This window comes from Vipera ursinii (assembly GCF_947247035.1).
Source record: "Vipera ursinii genome assembly, chromosome: Z".
NCBI lineage: Eukaryota > Metazoa > Chordata > Lepidosauria > Squamata > Viperidae > Vipera > Vipera ursinii.
In genome coordinates this window covers 55,114,772-55,133,638 of record NC_139517.1, presented here as the reverse complement: position 1 = coordinate 55,133,638, position 18,867 = coordinate 55,114,772, and the positions used below count along the sequence as shown (strand labels likewise).

At 41.6% G+C, this 18,867-nt stretch overlaps 1 protein-coding gene across 2 annotated transcripts in view; it reads left to right on the top strand.

Moving 5' to 3' along the window:
* The window catches only part of ERP44 (endoplasmic reticulum protein 44), a 151,386-nt gene that overhangs the window by 47,721 nt on the left and 84,798 nt on the right, over window positions 1-18,867 (top strand). For both annotated transcript variants that reach the window (XM_083377139.1, XM_083377140.1), the window contains exon 4: window positions 335-450. In XM_083377139.1, coding sequence (XP_083233265.1) covers window positions 335-450 — 116 coding nt within the window. The remainder of the gene's footprint in view (window positions 1-334; window positions 451-18,867) is intronic.

Genomic DNA, 18,867 nt, shown 5'->3' with positions numbered 1-18,867 from the left:
TATATTGGCTCAGGAATTCTGGGAACTGAAGTCCACGAGTCATAAAAGAGTCAAGGTTGCCTACCTCTGGTACAGGGTTTCCTGCCTGAGCAGGAGGTTGGTCTAGAGGACCTCCAAGGTCCCTTCCAACTTTATTATTATTACTTTAAACCCCTCCTCAAAGATTAGGAAGATATTCAGAATACCTTGGTTCATTGATTTTTCTGTGTAAAGTAATCTCTTGTTTAATGTACTGTAGAACATTTGCTTTCAGTAATTCTGTGTGATACTACAATGTAAAATCCTCTATTACCTTATTTTTAGAAATTGCCTCTTATTTGATATCTTTCAACAGGTGTCGATTTAGTCAAATGCTACACCCTATATTTGAGGAAGCTTCTAATTTAGTTAAAGAGGATTTTCCAGATAAGAATCAAGTTGTATTTGCCAGAGTAGATTGTGATCAGTACTGTAAGTAAACGGCTTTAAGAACTTGTTTATGTTTTAAATATCTAGTTATAAAAAATTAATTGTTATTAGAATAAGTCAAGATCTTGCAGATCTTGAACATAGATATGTTGCTGGTTTAAGAAATTGAGTATGTGCCATAAATATGAATTTTTAGCAAGCAGATTTCTCTCTGTAACAATCTGTCCCCAATTTGATATTTCAGGTCTTCCAATTATGTATCTATCACCACTATAATTGAGTCAATCTATCTTGTTGTTTATCATAATTAACTAAAAATTGCATTTTTCACTTTTAATGACTTCTTTATTTTTTCAAAGTTCCTATTGAACTCTAGTCAAGAATTACCTCTTTCATTTTTTTCCAATATTAGGATTCCACTTTTCTGCAGAAAGAATATTTAAATGTCTTGTGTTGGCAAGATATATTTCTCTGTATTTTAGTTTTTTGAATGTGGCTTATAGTTAGCATTTATAATTATTCATTTTGGAACAAATTGTATTTACAATGTAAATATCATCTTTGTTTATGCAATTGCAATGCCTACAGGAACCAGAAATAGGACCTTTTTTCTAACTGCATTCAGAATGGTCAGCTAACATAGCTGTCTTATTTTGATGTACAATTGATCAGGTATGCTACAGATTTTAGCAACTGATCTACTAAGGCACAGCAAATGATTATTGATGACTTTTATTATGCTTGATGTCTAGTAAAAAATATTTTCCTGCTTTTAGAACCAATATAAAGATGTTTTTCTGGAGAATCTGTGGAATATTAATGTGATTCTAGAAAGGTTTTAACTCTTTATTATTTTAATCATATTTCTAAAATTAGAAATAGAAGCTGTTATAAGAGCTATATTAGTTGAAAATTACCATATTTTTTATTAAAATCATAATTTAATGAATACAATGATAAATGATGCTATAATAGTATGGAAAAGGAAGTATTAAACATGATGTCTTATTTGATAGTGAACGTTATGTCCTAAAAGTGGGTAAGTAGTAATCAAGAACAAGTCAAGCAATCGTGTAGTTCTCCTTCCAGTTGAATGAAATTCTGCTGCTAATGAAAAGTTTTATGCAGTGAGTTGTGGAATACTAAAAGGTGTGATTGGAATATAAATTTACAATGTGATGTTACTGCACTATAACACTGCACCCATTTATTTTTTTCTACATATCTTTTATCGAGCATTTTTTAAAATAGATCTTTGGTCTCGCCTCCATCCTGCCTGTAATGGATAATAATGACATAACATTAGCTGGATAAGGATTCTTAGCCTTTGTCTTCCTGCCAGTTGAAATCTCTATTAATATGTCAATAATAGAGGTATTTTTTAAAACGATGCTTAGGCAGTCATTAATTCATCTATCAGTAAAACATTTAAATAATTGGCAATAGTAATAAGACCACACATGGCAGAGCAATTTGAATTCTGTAATACAAACTTCATGTGATACTGTGAAACCAAATGACTGTAACATTTTGTATCAGAAGTTTCTGCTTTGTACTTGCATAACCCTTGATTGTGCTCTTAAAAGAAATCAAGCCAGGCATTAACATTCATACCCACTTAACAGTGTATAATACCACTGTTCTGAGGTTACTTTTATCTATGTTTGATCTTCTTCCTTACTTCCTCTTTTACCACTTTGGGTGTCAAGGAGATACATACAAAGATTTGACTCTTGCACTTCTTGTGGCCTCAACCATTGTTATTTGATGCTGCTGTAGCGTGTCTTTGATGTTGTCTCTCTATCTTTTTCTGGGTTGCCTTCTTCTCTTTTTCTTTTTATGTTTGCCTTGTATGATATAGAATCCTCAGACATTCTCTCCAGATGGGCAAACTACTTCATTCGCCATCTTGTAAGTAGTTTAATATTGGTCCTATTCTAGTACTTTCTCTTATAATCTCACTTCTGATTGTATTCTTTCTAGTCACTCCTGAAGCTTTCCTCAAACATCTCATTTTTGAAGTAACTAACTTTTGTTTATGCTTTATTGCAAGTGTCCATGTTTGACACCGATATGTGGGAATGAATATGCTTTGTATGAAATACTTCTATGCACTAATTGGTACTGTCTTATTTTTGCCTTACTGCATCATATGTTAATCTCTTCATCCATTTTTCCCTCTTTGGTAAATGTTTATAAATATTTCAACTCTGATACATGTTTTTATGCTTGTCCCTCTATAACTATGCTTAAACTGTATTTTTCTCCTCTGATTACCATTACTTCTGTTTTTTCTTTAATAACTCTCATATTATTTGTCTTACTTTCATAGACATGAGATGTTGGTGCAGTCTTTAGCTGTACAATCAATCCCTGATCATCTGCAAAGAGTACTTGGTTGATATTATTTTCATTCCTGGGTTTAGATTTTCTTTGCTTAGTGTACATAATAAATAATAGTAGTGATAAGATGCAACCCTCAATCAGAATAGAGCTGGAAAGGACCTTGGAGCAGGGCTTTTCAACCTTTTCAGCCATTGTACCACTTTTAGGATAAGGCACTCTCCGAGTACCACCGGTCGCCCAGCAGGGTGTCAAAAACGTGACCAAAAAAAGGGAAAAAAATGATAAGTACAGGTAGTCCTCAAACATTTCACTTAGTGACTGTTCAAAGTTACGATGGCACTGAAAAAAGTGACTTATGACCATTTTTCACACTTATGACTGTTGCAGCATCCCCAGGGTCATGTGATTTACATTCGGATGCTTCGCAACTGATTCATACTTATGAAGGTCAGTGTCCCAGTCGTGTGATCACCTTTTGCAACTTTTTGACAAGCAAAGTCAATGGCTGGGGGGGGGGCAGCTCATCATTCAGGTTGCAAGGTGCCTGTGTGGGGGTAATGATCCATGGGTCTCTGGTGGAGGGAGGTGGGACTGGGGTGGGTGCCCTCCTTTCCTCCCTCTCTCCCATTGTCCCTTCCTTCTTTCCTTCCTTTCTTACCTCCTTTGTCCCTTCCTCCTTCCCTTCCTCCCTTCCATTGTCCCTCCCTCCCTCCCTCAGGTACAGGGTGCCTCTGTGTGTGTGTGTGTGTGTGTGTGTGTAATCCATGGGTCTCTGGTGAAGAGGGGTGGGACTGGGGAGGGTGCCCTCCTTCCCTCCCTCTCTTCCATTGTCCTTCTGTCCTTCCTTTCTTACCTCCTTCTTTGTCCCTTCCTTCCTTCCCTTTGTATAAGAACTACCACCCACCACAAAAGACACCACAAAAGTTGTTACTATTGTGAGTGGGCAGGAGGGAAACCAAACTTTTCAATAGGCATGCTACTGTTTATACTCTGAAGGGCAAATATGCTGCTTGCTAAGTGAAGCCCCAGGATAAGCGGACTACGTGTATGTGTGTGTGTGTGTCTCTCTCTCTCTCTCTGTGTGTGTGTGTGTGTGTGTGTGTGTGTATGTGAGAAAGGAATAGAGAGAATGTACATGAATATGCATATCTATTTGTGCATATATTCATATTTTATAGTGCTATTCAAAGTTCATATTATCCAGATTGCATACATAAGTTTCATCTTGCTGTATGATTTGATATTGTTTTTTAGCCAAAATGTTTGTCTGAAAGTACTTTTTTAACTATCCTGAATTTCTCACTTTAGTTTTGGATATTCTGAGTATTTGAATGCCAATTTGTTTGTTCTGGTTAATGACTGCAGTAAAGTTAAGATGATGATAATGATAATGCAACCTAGAAGGATGCAGTAAGTTGAGAAATATTGAAAAGAATAACACTTTGATTCAACTGATCAAGGAGAGTATTTATAGCTAAGGGTTGACATGAGGGGTCCTTGGTGCTTTCTAAACTTGGTTGTTTTCTTGCAGATTTTCATTACCCCAATTATGAAACATCAGCAGTGCTAGTAGGGAATGGGGTTTGCTGTTAATTTATATTCTTGTAGTGGGTTGCCCTGTTAGTATAGGGAGGAGTGATCTTAAAGGTTTTTTGTTTCTTTGCAACAAAGCTCAGAGAGTACTGTGCTTTGACTCAAACTGGCAGAAATTTGCTATGAAAAGTAAAGTAATTAAAATTTGGGGGGGGCAAGGATCTTGATGTGTAACATATTACAACTGACAGGAAGAAATAAGAAACTCTGGAGAAATCAAATAGATCGAGATTGAAAGAGATTATAACTTTGAAAACTGTAGCTAATCAAGGAAATTCCAGTTAAGCAGATTCAAACAAGAGAGACAATGCATGTAGTGAAGATGTCAGGGTAGATCTCACTAGAAACGGAATTCTAATGGAAAACATCCTTAGAAAGTCCACTTTTCTCTCCATTATCAGAGGTGTATAATGGCAGAGGAGTTTGCTGCAAAGATGAAGTCTCCAGAAGTCGCCCTTCAGCCTTGCTCTGTCCACCTGGAGACCTCCCCTCCCAAGAAGAACATCTGTAATGTCAAAGCCCTTCCCTTCCTTCCATCCCATCTCCCCTTCCCTCCCTCCCCCCCCCTACTCTGAAAGCTTGAGTTTGCTTAGTGAGGCCAGTAAATACAAGAATTGGGACACACAGCACAGGGAATCTGAGCAGCGCTGAGCAACACACAGAAAGCAAACTGAAACAAAAACACAGAGACTCAGGAATGAAAGATCAGTGCATGCTCAGAAAAGCTGAATCTTGGAGTTCCTTGTCTCCAATGTTTGGCTTGCTGCAAGGAAAGATTGGGGATGCGCAGCAGGGGGAATCTGCATTTTTGAGCAGCGCTGAGCAACACACAGAAAGCAACCTGAAACAAAAACACAGAGACTATCAGGAATGCAAGATCAGCGTGTGCTCAGAAACGCTGAATCTTGGAGTTCCACATCTCCAGTGTTTGGCTTGCTGCAAGGAAAGATTGGGGACGTGCAGCAGGGGAAATCCACGTTTCTGATCAGCTGACGACTCTGTACCCCTGGCCCCAACCTCCGCCGTCGGTGCCAGCTGTACAGAGTCACCAATGGGGGGGGGATGGAGTCAGGTGGGCACGTTTTTCCCTCCACATTCTGATGGCTTCGCCTAACTTGGCGCTGATCAGAAAAAAAGCATGCACCTTGATTCCCACCTGCTGCTGTGGGATGAGTCCTGGGGACTCATTGCTGCTTTGCTTTCTCCTCCATAAAGAACATCAGGAAGAGGAGAGGGAGGAGGAAAAGAAAATGGACAACCTACCTGCTGAGGCTGTCTCTGTCCCCTTCAGGCTTGCTTTTGGGGGAAGATTGCTAACAATGAGTCCAAGGGGAGGGCGGGGCCTCACTCTGCGCCTGTGCTCTTCGCCTGCAGGCTGCCGGCAAGCAGCATGTTTTCTGGCAGCAAGTGAGCTGGTAAAAAGCGTGGGGGGGGCGCGGGGAGAGGGCGTGGGGGGAGGCATTGGGGGAGGCGGCATGGGGGAGGCAGGGGGGCAGGAAGGCAACGCTGTGTACCACCAGCCATGTGCTCGTGTACCACCGGTTGAAAAGCCCTGCCTTGGAGCTCTTCTAATCCAACCCCCTGCTCAAACAGGAGACTTTATACCATTTCAGACAAGTGACTGTCCAGTCTCTTCTTAAAAACCACCAGTAATGAAGAACCCACAACTTCTGACAGCAACCTGTTGCACTGGTTAATTGTCCTCACTGTTAGGAAGTTTCTCCTTAATTCCAGGTTGCTCGTCTCCTTGATTAGTTTCCATCCATTGTTTCTTGTCCTGCCCTCTGGTGCTTTGAAAAATAAGTTGACCTTTTTTTCTCTAGACAAGGCATGTCAAATTGCCAGCCCGTGGGCTGGATGCATCATGCTGAAACTGCGCCCACCCCAATGGGGGAAAAGTCCCAATATGTCGTGTGACGTCGTGAGTTTGACATGCCTGCTCTAGACTAACCAAACTCAAATCCCACAACTATTCTTCATATCTTTTTGTCTCCAGGCCTTTAATCATCTTAGTTGCTGTTTGTACTTTTTCCAAAATCTCAACATCTCTTTTGTAATGTGGTGACCAAAACTAGATGTAGTATTCCAGGTATGGCCTTAGTAAGACTTAATAAAGCAATACTAATGTTTCATGTGATTTGATTCTATGCCTTTGTTTATACAGCCAAGGATTGTATTAGCTTTTTTGGCTGCTGCCACATACTGCTGACTCATATTTAAGTGATTGTCCACTTGGACTCCAAGATCCCTCTCATAGTTACTGTTTTTGAGCCAGGTTTTGCCTAATCTGTACTTGTATCTTCGTTTTTTTCTGCCTAAGTGTAAAATCTTGTTTTTCTCCACATTAAAGTTCATTTTGCTGGATAGGGGCCATTGTTCAAGTCTCTAAACATGTTTTTGGATTCTGAGCTTGTCTTCTGCAGTGTTGGCTAATTCTGCCAGCTTAGTGTCATCTGCAAAATTTGATGAGCTCCCCTTCAGTGCTTTTCAACCTTTTCACAGATTTTACCACTTTTAGGATATGGCAATATTCGAGTATCACCAGTCGCCTTGCAAGATGTCAAAAACTTGATAACCCCCCCGAAAGGAAAAAAGTGATAAACTACAGGTAGTCCTTGTCTTACAACAGTTTGCTTAGTGACTGTTGCAACAACACAGAAAAAGTGACTTAGACCATTTTTCATACTTATGACCTTTGCAGCATGCCCAGGTTCACGTGATTTACATTCGGATGCTTGGCAGCTGATTCATATTTATGATGGTCACAATGTTTCAGTGTCATGTGATCCCCTTTTGCAACCTTTTGACAAGCTAAGTCAATGGGAAAACCAGATTCACTTAACAATCATGTTACTAATTTAACTGCAGCAATTCACTTAACAAATGTAGCTGTCAGAATCCATTTATATTACATTCATAAATGTATGTTTAAAATACTGTGCCTTCCCTGGATTCTGCCATTTCTCCGAGGGGGAGAGGAGAAGGTGTTCATTCAGCCTGGCCGGAGACTGCATTCAAAGACCAGGGAAAACCCTTTAGATCTTAGGACAACAAAGGAGGGGAAGGGAGGGGGATCTGGTTTGTATCTCCATTAGAATCTGAAAAGGAAGGAGGCAATAATCACAAAGACACGGGAAGTTCCCTCTTTCCCACGAAAGGGTTGACACCGAAGTTTAATTGATGTGGGTCTGACCAAATGGGTGTCGAGGGGAGGGGGTTGAACCGGGAACTCTTTATAAAGTATCAAGTTGTAACACAATGCCAGATTCTGTCTTGTATTTCCACAACCAATCACATCCTAGTAAAACCTCCTTTTGGACAAGCCCTGGCTCCAAGAGTTCTTAATTTTCCTAAGATGTGGATTGGGGTGGGTCCTGACAGTAGCAAGAAAAGTCATAAAATGGGACAAAACTCATTTAACAAATTTCTCATTTAGCAACATAATTTTTGGTCTCAATTGTGGTTGTAGGTTGAGGACTATCTGACATTAATCTTTGTACCGTTCTATCACCTTCTCTCCCTCTCCTTGTCTCAAAGAAACCTCCCTCTTCTCTGTCTCTCTTTCTCCATTCCCTTCTCTTTTCCCTTTCCTGCCAAAACCTCCTCCTGTTATATCCTCTCCTCTTTACCCCCTCCTTCTCTTCTCTTTTGTGCAGATCCAGCTGACTTCTCCTCTCCAAGGCTGTGCTCTGCTCTTGGAAGCGCCAGTCAGCTGGAACCCTATACCAATCCTGGGCGCTCAGCAGAGCCCCAGCAACACCACAATTCCAGCTAACAGGCCTGTGCAGCACTGCTGCTGCTTTACCTCATCCCCACTACACTTTTATACTTTTTTTTACAGTGCTTTTCAGTCTCACATGCATACCACCTGCCAGGTGCCGAAGTTCCACCAGTAGTAGGCATACCATGGGTTGAAAAGCACTGATTTGAGTCAGGGCTTTTCAACCTTTTCAAAGATTGTACCACTTTTTGTTGTTGTTAGCTGCGAAGTCATGTCCGACCCATCGCGACCCTATGGACAACATTCCTCCAGGCCTTCCTGTCCTCTACCATCTTCTGGAGTCCATTTAAGCTCACGCCTACTGCTTCAGTGACTCCATCCAGCCACCTCATTCTCTGTCGTCCCCTTCTTCTATTGCCCTCAATCTTTCCCAGCATTAGGCTCTTCTCCAGTGAGTCCTTCCTTCTCATTAGGTGGCCAAAGTACTTGAGTTTTAGCTTCAGGATCTGGCCTTCTAAAGAGCAGTCAGGGTTGATCTCCTCTAGGACTGACCGGTTTGATCGCCTTGCAGTCCAAGGGACTCGCAGGAGTCTTCTCCAGCACCACAGTTCAAAGGCCTCAATTCTTTGGCGCTCAGCCTTTCTTATGGTCCAACTTTCACTGCCATACATTGCAACTGGGAAGACCATAGCCTTGACTATACGCACTTTGGTTGACAGGGTGATGTCTCTGCTTTTTAGTGTGCTGTCTAGATTTGCCATGGCTTTCCTCCCCAGGAGCAAGCGTCTTTTAATTTCTTGGCTACAGTCCCCATCTGCAGTGATCTTGGAGGCCAGGAAAATAAAATCTGTCACTACCTCCATTTCTTCCCCATCTATTTGCCAGGAATTGAGAGGGCCAGATGCCATGATCTTGGTTTTCTTAATGTTAAGTTTCAACCCAAGTTTTGCACTCTCCTTCTTCACCCGCAACAAGAGGCTCTTTAGTTCTTCTTCACTTTCTGCCATTAGAGTGGTATCATCTGCGTATCTTAGGTTGTTGATATTTCTTCCGGCAATCTTAATTCCAACTTTTGATTCATCTAGCCCTGCCTTTCTCATGATGTGCTCTGCATATAAGTTAAATAGGCAGGGCGACAGTATACAGCCTTGCCGGACTCCTTTCCCAATTTTGAACCAATCAGTGGTTCCGTGTCCAGTTCTCACTGTTGCTTCTTGATCCGCATATAGGTTTCTCAAGAGACAGATAAGATGGTCTGTTACTCCCATCTCTTTAAGAACTTGCCACAGTTTGTTATGATCCACACAATCAAAGGCTTTAGCATAGTCAATGAAGCAGAAGTAGATGTTTTTCTGGAACTCCCTAGCTTTCTCCATGATCCAGCATATGTTGGCAATTTGATCTCTAGTTCCTCTGCCTCTTCGAAATCCTGCCTGCACTTCTGGTAGTTCTCGATCCACATATTGCTGAAGTCTAGCTTGTAGGATTTTAAGCATGACTTTACTAGCATGAGAAATGAGTGCAATGGTGCGATAGTTTGAACATTCTTTGGCACTGCCTTTCTTTGGAATTGGAATGTAAACTGATCTTTTCCAATCCTGTGGCCATTGTTGAGTTTTCCAAATTTGCTGGCAAATTGAGTGTAGCACTTTTACTGCATTGTCTTTTAAGATTTTGAATAGCTCAGCTGGAATACTGTCACTTCCACTAGCTTTGTTGTTGCTCAGCTTTTCTAAGGCCCACTTCACATTCTAGGATGTCTGGCTCGAGGTCAGTGACCACCTCATTGTGATTATCAGGGACGTTAAGCTCATTCTTGTATAGTTCTTCTGTGTAATTTTGCCACCTCTTCTTAATCTCTTCTGCCTCTGTTAGGTCCCTGCCATTTTGGTCCTTTATCATGCCCATTTTTGCATTAAACGTTCCCTTCATTTCTCCAATTTTCTTGAAAAGATCTCTGGTCCTCCCTATTCTATTATTTTCTTCTATTTCTTTGCACTGTTCATTTAAGAAGGCATTCTTATCTCTTCTAGCTATTCTCTGGAATTCTGCATTCAATTGGGTGTATCTTTCTTTTTCTCCCTTGCCTTTCGCTTCCCTCCTTTCCTCAGCTATTTGCAAAGCTTCCTCAGACAGCCATTTTGCTTTCTTGCATTTCTTTTTCTTTGGGATGGTTTTGGTTGCTACCTGTTGTACAATGTCGCGAACCTCTGTCCATAGTTCTTCAGGCACTCTGTCTATCAGATCTAATTCCTTAAATCTATTTGTCACCTCTACTGTATATTCAACAGGGATATGATTTAATTCATACCTGAGTGGCCTAGTGCTTTTCCCTACTTTCTTCAGTTTAAGCCTAAACTTTGCAAGGAGAAGCTCATGATCTGAGCCACAGTCAGCTCCCGGTCTTGTTTTTACTGACTGTATAGAGCTTCTCCATCTTTGGCTGCAGAGCATATAGTCAATCTGATTTCTGTGTTGACCGTCTGGTGATGTCCATGTGTAAAGCCGTCTCTTGGGTTGTTGGAAAAGAGTGTTTGCTATGACCATCGTATTCTCTTGACAGAATTCTATCAGCCTGTGCCCTGCTTCATTTTGCACTCCAAGGCCAAACTTGCCTGTTATTCCAGTTATCTTTTGGCTTCCTACTTTAGCATTCCAATCCCCCATGATGATAAGAACATCATTTTTTGGTGTTAGTTCTATAAGGTGCTGTAGTGCTTCATAGAACTGGTCAATTTCATCCTCTTCAGCACTGGTGGTTGGGGCATAGACCTGGACTACTGTGATATTGAATGGTTTGCCTTGGATTCGAACTGAGATCATTCTGTCATTTTGAGGATTGTATCCCAGTATTGCTTTTCCTACTCTTTTATTGACTATGAAGGCTACTCCATTTCTTCTGAAGGATTCTTGCCCACAGTAGTATACCTGATGGTCATCTGAATTAAATTCACCCATTCCTGTCCATTTTCGTTCGCTGATACCTAAGATGTCAATGTTCAGTCTTGTCATCTCTTGTTTGACCACGTCCAGTTTTCCTTGATTCATGGATCTTACATTCCAGGTTCCTATGGAGAAAAAATCTTTACAGCATCGGACTTTCCTTTCACCACCAGACATATCCACAGCTGAGCGTCCTTTCGGCTTTGGCCCAGTCGCTTCATTCTTTCTGGCGCTACTAGTACTAGCCCTCTGCTCTTCCCCAGTAGCATATTGGACGCCTTCCGACCTGAGGGGCTCATCTTCCAGCGTCATATCGTTTTGCCTTTTGGCAATATTAAAGTACCACCAATTGCCTAGCAAGGTGTCAAATACTTGATGACCAAAAAAAGCGAAAAAAGTGATAGTCCTCAACTTAGAAGAGTTCGCTTAGTGACTGTTCAAAGTTACAACTGACTTATGACCAGGGCTTTTTTTCTCATAGAACGCTCAGAACAGCGTTCCAGAACCTTTTTTTTGAAGGAAGAAAAAACCAGTTCCCTTATTGGTTTTCCTAAGCCTATTGCAGGGCTAGCAATCTTGGCTCTTTTTTATGACTCATGGACTTCAACTCCCAGAAATCCTGAGCCAGCAATGCTGAGGGGAAAGAGAGAGGTTTCCAAGCTGAGCCATGCTGGCTCAGGAATTCTGGGATTTGAAGTCCTTGAGTCATAAAAGAGCCTGCACTAGAGGAAGACATTAAGGAGGACATTAAAATTATTTACAGGATTACTTCTTTAGGAACTAAACTTTTAGAATCTAAAACAGCTAATTCAAAAAAGCCAACAGGAAAGAACCTCACATTTTTCATCTGCTTCTGTCTTTTGGAAGGTAAAATTAGATAACAAAATAATCTATTTCTTATGTTAACATCTCTGCAATGAAATCAAAGGTAACAGGAAAGAAATGAGAAACATTTTTCTCAATGTAATATGTTTAATTTAGCTTATTCTAGAAAAAATAGTATCTTTTGTACACTCTTGAAAACTATTTTGAATCTAAAAAAGTCAAGAATGAAATATTCTTAATTTGGACTTTCCTTTTACTGTTTGGACTGTTGTGTGTTTTGAAAAATAGATTATTTAGAATCTAGTTATGTTGCACTTCAGTCTTTAAATAATTAACCTAGTATATACATAACAATATGTGATGTTTTCCCTGGTGAGCTAAACATCAATAACAACATTTATTAAAAAGGCTAAAATAATTTCTGGTGATATTATCTGTATATTAAAATGTTGGACAAGCAGTGATCATGTATCCTAGCAAAAGATGTTACATATGTGCATAAGTGTAGTCAGTAGCATATGCCTTTTTAAAAATATCAAACATGCAAAGAAACAAAAATAAGTCCAAAATATCTGTATTACATCCAGAAATGCCAACTTTGCAACCAATATTTCTCATCCATAACTATAGCACCCTAAGGATACCTGCATACATGCAAATGCTTCTCTGGGATCAGTAACGCAGCAGGGATTGGTTTTTCCTTCCAGTAACATATACCTAAAACCAGTTTGTTGCATTTGGCAATTGTACTCAAAAAAAACTCATTGTCAACCAATATAATTCATTTAATTTGAAATCAAGTGAAAAATTGATTTAAATTATTTTATTAAAACAAATTAACAGCAATTCTTTTATAAGAAGTTGCCTCAAACAAAATGAGTTTGACATGCCAGCTCTTGATAGTTGAATGCTCCAAAATAAATTCTAGACCAGGCCTGTACATGCAGCCTACCAAGCACCCTTGGACAGAGCACAGACTTTTTTTTTAAAAAAAGTAATAAAATCACCACCACTGCCCTGAAAGTCATGTTGCCTAGTGCCTCCATGGCTTACCATGACCACAAGCTCCAACACTGTAGATGCTCCTCTAGTCACCAAATCATTGATTAGCCCACTAGCATTCCTTTGCAGACCACAAAGATTTTTAATTTATCAGTGTGGGCCTTTCCCTTCTACAAGGTGCACAGATCTCTTCTAGATTTTCCTCTTGCCTTTCCGAGTTAACTCCTTGGTCTGTCATTGAGCAAGAATTGACTTTGTAGGGAAGCATATTATCATTTTATGTATATTTAACATATGTTCTACCTTTATTTACCAATTATCTAATATTTTTATGCAATCCACATGGCGAGGTTTAATAATAATAATAATAATTGGAAGGGACCTTGGAGGTCATCTAGTCCAACCCCCTGCTCAGGCAGGAAACCCTATACGATTTCAGACAAATGGCTGGCCAGTATCTTCTTAAAAATTTCCAGTGTTGGAGCATTCACCACTTCTGGAGGCAGGTTGTTCCACTGGTTAATTGTTCTAACCGTCTGGAAGTTTCTCCTTAGTTCTAGGTTGCTTCTCTCCTTGACTAGTTTCCATCCGTTGCTTCTTGTCCTGCTTTCAGGTGCTTTGGAGAATAGCTTGACTCTCTCTTCTTTGTGGCAGCCCCTGAGATATTGGAACACTGCTATCATGTAACCCCTCACCCTTCTCTTCATTACACTACACATACCCAATTCCAGCCTCCAGTCCCCCAATCATCTTTGTTGCTCTTCTCTGTACCCTTTCTAGAGTCTTGACATCTTTTTTATATCGTGGATGTAGTATTCCAGGTGTGGCCTTACCAAGGCATTGTAAAGTGGTATTAGTACTTCACGTGATCTTGATTTTATCCCTCTGTTAATGCAGCCTAGCACTGTGTTGTCTTTTTTGGCAGCTACAGCACACTGCTGGCTCATATTTAAGTGATTGTCCACTAGGACTCCGAGATCTCTCTCACAGTTACTACAGGTGAAACTCAAAAAATTAGAATATTGTGCAAAAGTTCATTTATTTCAGTAATGCAACTTAAAAGGGGAAACTAATATATGAGATAGACTCATTACATGCAAAGCAAGATAGTTCAAGCCGTGATTTGTCATAATTGTGATGATTATGGCTTACAGCTCATGAAAACCCCAAATCCACAATCTCAGAAAATTAGAATATTGTGAAAAGAGCCTTGGTGGAGCAGTGGGCTAATGCCTCCTTAAATAACACCAGCTGCCTGCAATTAGTGCAAGTTTGCATCCCACCAGGCTCAAGGTTGACTCAGCCTTCCATCCTTCCGAGGTAGGTAAAATGAGGATCCAGATTGTTGGGGGCAATTAAGCTGACTTTGTAATAATGCCGCTTGGGGTGGTGTGAAAGCCCTAATAAGCAGGCATATACATAGAATAAAGGCTACTGCTAAGTTTGTAAGCTGCCCTGAGTCTTCGGAGACGGGCGGGATATAAATGGAATTAAAAAAAAATATTCTAGGCTCAAAGTGTCCCACTCTAATCAGCTAATTAAGCCATAACACCTGCAAAGGGTTCCTGCGCCTTTAAATGGTCTCTCAGTCTGGTTCAGTAGGAATCACAATCATGGAGAAGACTGCTGACCTGACAGTTGTGCAGAAAACCATCATTGACACCCTCCATGAGGAAGGAAAGCCTCAAAAGGTAATTGCAAAAGAAGTTGGATGTTCCCCAAGTGCTGTATCAAAGCACATTAATAGAAAGTTATGTGGAAGGGAACAGTGTGGAAGAAAAAGGTGCACAAGCAGCAGGGATGACCGCAGCCTGGAGAGGATTGTCAGGAAAAGGCTATTTAAAAATGTTCGTGACTTTCACAAGGAGTGGACTGAGGCTGGAGTCAGTGCATCAAGAGCCACCACACACAGACGGATCCTGGACATAGGCTTCAAATGTCGTATTCCTGTTGTCAAGCCGCTCCTGAACAACAAACAACGTCAGAAGCGTCTTACCTGGGCTAAAGAAAAACAGACCTGGTCTGTTGCTCAGTGGTCCTAAGTCCTCTTTTCTGATGAGAGCAACTTTTGCATCTCATTTGGAAACCAAGGATCCAGAGTCTGGAGGAAGAATGGTGAGGCACACACTGCAAGATGCTTAAAGTCCAGTGTGAAGTTTCCACAGTCTGTGTTGATTTGGGGAGCCATGTCATCTGCTAGTGTTGGTCCACTGTGCTTCATTAAGTCCAGGGTCAACACAGCCCTCTACCAGGAGATTCATGCTTCCTTCCACAGACGAGCTTTATGGGGATGCTGACTTCATTTTCCAGCAGGACATGGCACCTGCCCACACTGTCAAAAGCACCAAAATCTGTTTCCATGACCGTGGGATTACTGTGCTTGATTGGCCAGCAAACTCGCCTGACCTGAAGCCCATAGAGAATCTATGGGGCATTGCCAAGAGAAAGATGAGAGACATGAGACCGAACAATGCAGAAGAGCTGAAGGCCACTATTGAAGCATCCTGGTCTTCCATAACACCTCAGCAGTGCCACAGGCTGATAGCTTCCATGCCATGCTGCATTGAGGTAGTAATTGCTGCAAAAGGGGCCCAAACCAAGTACTGAGTACATATGCATGCTTATACATTTCAGAGGTCCAATATTGTTCTATGTACAGTCCTTGTTTTATTGATTGCATGTAATATTCTAATTTTCTGAGATTGTGGATTTGGGGTTTTCATGAGCTGTACACCATAATCATCATAATTATGACAAATCACGGCTTGAACTATCTTACTTTTTTCACAACTGAATTTCATTTTGTTAGATAGCGCCCAGTGTTCAAGTCTGTCCAGATCCTCCTGTATCTTAAGCCTATCTTCTGGAGTATTGGTTATTCCTGCCAGCTTGGTGTCGTCTGCAAATTTGATGAGTTCCCCATCTATCCTCTCATCCAAATCGTTGATGAAGATGTTGAAGAGCACTGGGCCCAGAACAGAGCCCTGGGGCACCCCACTACACACTTCCTTCCATGTAGATGCAGTTCCATTGAGGACCACACTCTGAGTACGGCCTGTCAGCCAGCTACGAATCCATCTGGTGGTGATGCTATCTAACCCACATTTTTCTATCTTATCAAGTAGTAGGTTGTGATCTACTTTATCAAATGCCTTACTGAAGTCCAAGTAAATTATATCTACAGCATTCCTCTGGTCCACTAGTTTTGTCACTTGGTCAAAGAATGCAATAAGATTTGTCTGGCATGATCTGTTTTTGACAAACCCACGTTGGCTTTTAGTGATAACTTTGTTTGCATCAAGGTGTTTGCTGATTTGTTGTTTGATTATCTTTTCCAGAATCTTCCCAGGTATTGAGGTCAGGCTGATAGGTCTGTAGTTTCCTGGATCTATTTTTTCCCTTTTTTGAATATGGGAACTACATATTGGGGCAATTTACAATAGAGAAATATATATATTTAAAATCATAAGATTAAAACATAAAAGCAGGTCTTTTTTTCTCATAGAACGCTCAGAATGGCGTTCCGGCATCTTTTTTTGCACACACACAAAAAAGCTTTTGCACAAGCTATGCTACTCCCTCTATTGGCTTTCGAAAGCCAATAGGAATTGCTGCTGAGAGCACCAAAAGACCTGGCTAGCAAACGTTGCACTGGCTAGTTGTCTGCAGCGAAAGTAAGTAGACAGGAACTTTGCATCCCTCCATGCTGCCCAACTACACCATCTCAACTAGGTAATTAAGAGAGGACAAGGAGTGGGAGGTGGGTTCTGCGGAGTCCATGTGCACTTCATCCTTGTGCTCACCCATGTCAGCCAGGCTGGTGGCCTACCTGGTGCTGGAGCTGTGCCACCTTTGCCTCGCCTTGCGTGCATAAGTGGCTGCCCTGCATCGCCTGGCCCGCACCACCTCCACTGCCCGCCCCGCGCAGCCCCACCATATAGAGCGGGCCTTGCTGCTCCCACAGCACCAGCTGTGCCAGCTCCGGCCCTGGGGGGGAGCCTGCCACCAACATCCCTCGCACCCATGACCGTAGCAGCCCCACCCCACCCACCCCTGCCTCTGCCTGCCAAGATGAGAGTTCCGGTACCTTTTTTTTTAGAAAAAAAACACTGCTTATGACCATTTTTAACACTTATGACTATTGCAGCATCCCCTGGTTCAATCTATATTTGGATGCTTGACAACTGATTCATATTTATGATGGTCACAATGTCCTCGGGTCACATGATTGTCTTTTTCAACCTTCTGACAAAGTCAATGGAGAAACCAGATTCACTCTTCCTTTTATATCCTCTCTTCTCTCCCCCCCCCCTTTTACATCCTCTTTTCTCTTCCCTTCTTTTATATCCTCTTTTCTCTTTCCTTCTTTTATATCCTCTCTTCTCTCCCCCCTCCTCCTTTTCTCTTCCATGCACCTCCAGCTGATTCCTCTCAAGGCTGCACTTCTCGGAACTTCTGTGTGGCAAGGCTCCGCTGCCGGCCGCCATTTAGGCTGTCAGCCTCGTTGCTCTGTAGAACCGCTGAAAACAGCACCGATCAGCTGTTTTGGCGGCTTGGAAGCCCACTCCTCGGGAGAAGAGGAGGGGGTGAGCACCCAGGCAGGGGTAGAGCTCTCCCAGACCGCCAGAGTTGAAACTCTGGTTGTTGAAGGATTGAGCCCCCCTGAAGCTTGTGTTTGCTCCGGACCTCGGGACGCCTCTGCTCCAGGGCTTTGGAGCAGAGCAGGGCGCAGCAACCATCCCTGCCAGCGAGAGTGAACTTTGGATTACTTGGATGCAGGCAGAGCTGTACAGGAGAATCATGTCAGAGCAAGTATATGATCTTTAACTCAGTGGACTTTGTGGAGATTTTTAAAAAGTGAAAGTGCGCAATAGAATTGAATGGGTGAAAATGGCTGCCAAATCATCTAAAGCTCCCAGAGTTGCGGGGGCTTCCCCGGTGCAGCAATCTTCGTTACAGGCTTTAATGCCCCCTCCCCCTGCACCTGCACCAGCTTTGACAGTAAAAGATTTGCAGGATGTTTTGCAAGAGGCTATGAAAAAGCAATCTCAACAATTAGTTGAACTTATGGATGAGAAGCTAACAGAAATGAGGGCAGACATCTAACTAGCATTTCAAGGCATGGCCGTTTGCATTGAGCGCTTGGACGAGAGAGTAGAAGAACTTAGTCAAAATAATATCAGATTAGATGCTAAAATGACGGATGCTGAAACTGTGATGGATAAGATTGATGACGACTTAACCATGGTCCAGTACCATGAGATGGAGTTTGCTGTGAGAATTAGGGGCTTAAAAGAGGATTCTAAGGAAAATTTGAAAAAAGTAGTTTCAGAAGCCCTGGGAGGCGTTTTGGGGCGTTCAGCAGAAGATATTATGGTGGATATAGACAAAATATTTTGTGTTAATTCATGGATTGCAAGACAAAGGAAATTACCTAGAGATGTGGTGGTTTATTTTACAAAGAGAGCAATTAGAAATGAGGTCATTCAAGCTTTTTATAATAGTAAATTTGCAATTGCAGAGCAAGAAGTTTTGATTTTAAAAGAGATCCCTCCAAAGATTTTAAGAAGAAGAAAGGAGTTTGCTTTTTTGGCAGAAGAATTAAGAAGACGGGATATTCAGTTCAGATGGGAGATTCCAGTGGGTATGGTGGTGATGTATGCAGGCATGAGACATCGTCTTCTTACAGTGTTACAGGCACGTGATTTCTATGCTAATGTTTTAAAGGCAGTCCCTATACCACTTTTGGAATCCAAAAAGAAGAATGGTAAGGGAGAGCATCAATCACAAAGTAAGAATGCACAAGGTGCTGAAGGAGCTACGCAGCTGAAAGATGGAGAATTTCAGAAAGTTACAGGAGTGGATCAAATTTCACTATCATCGGAGGAGGTTAGAGAACAAAGAATGACACGAGCTGCTGCTAGACGAATGAGACAAGAGCAAGAGCAAGAACAGCAGAGAGTTATGACGGCACCTCCAAAACTTACTTATAGTGAAGCAGTGGGAGGAGCGCGACCAAAGAGAGTGCA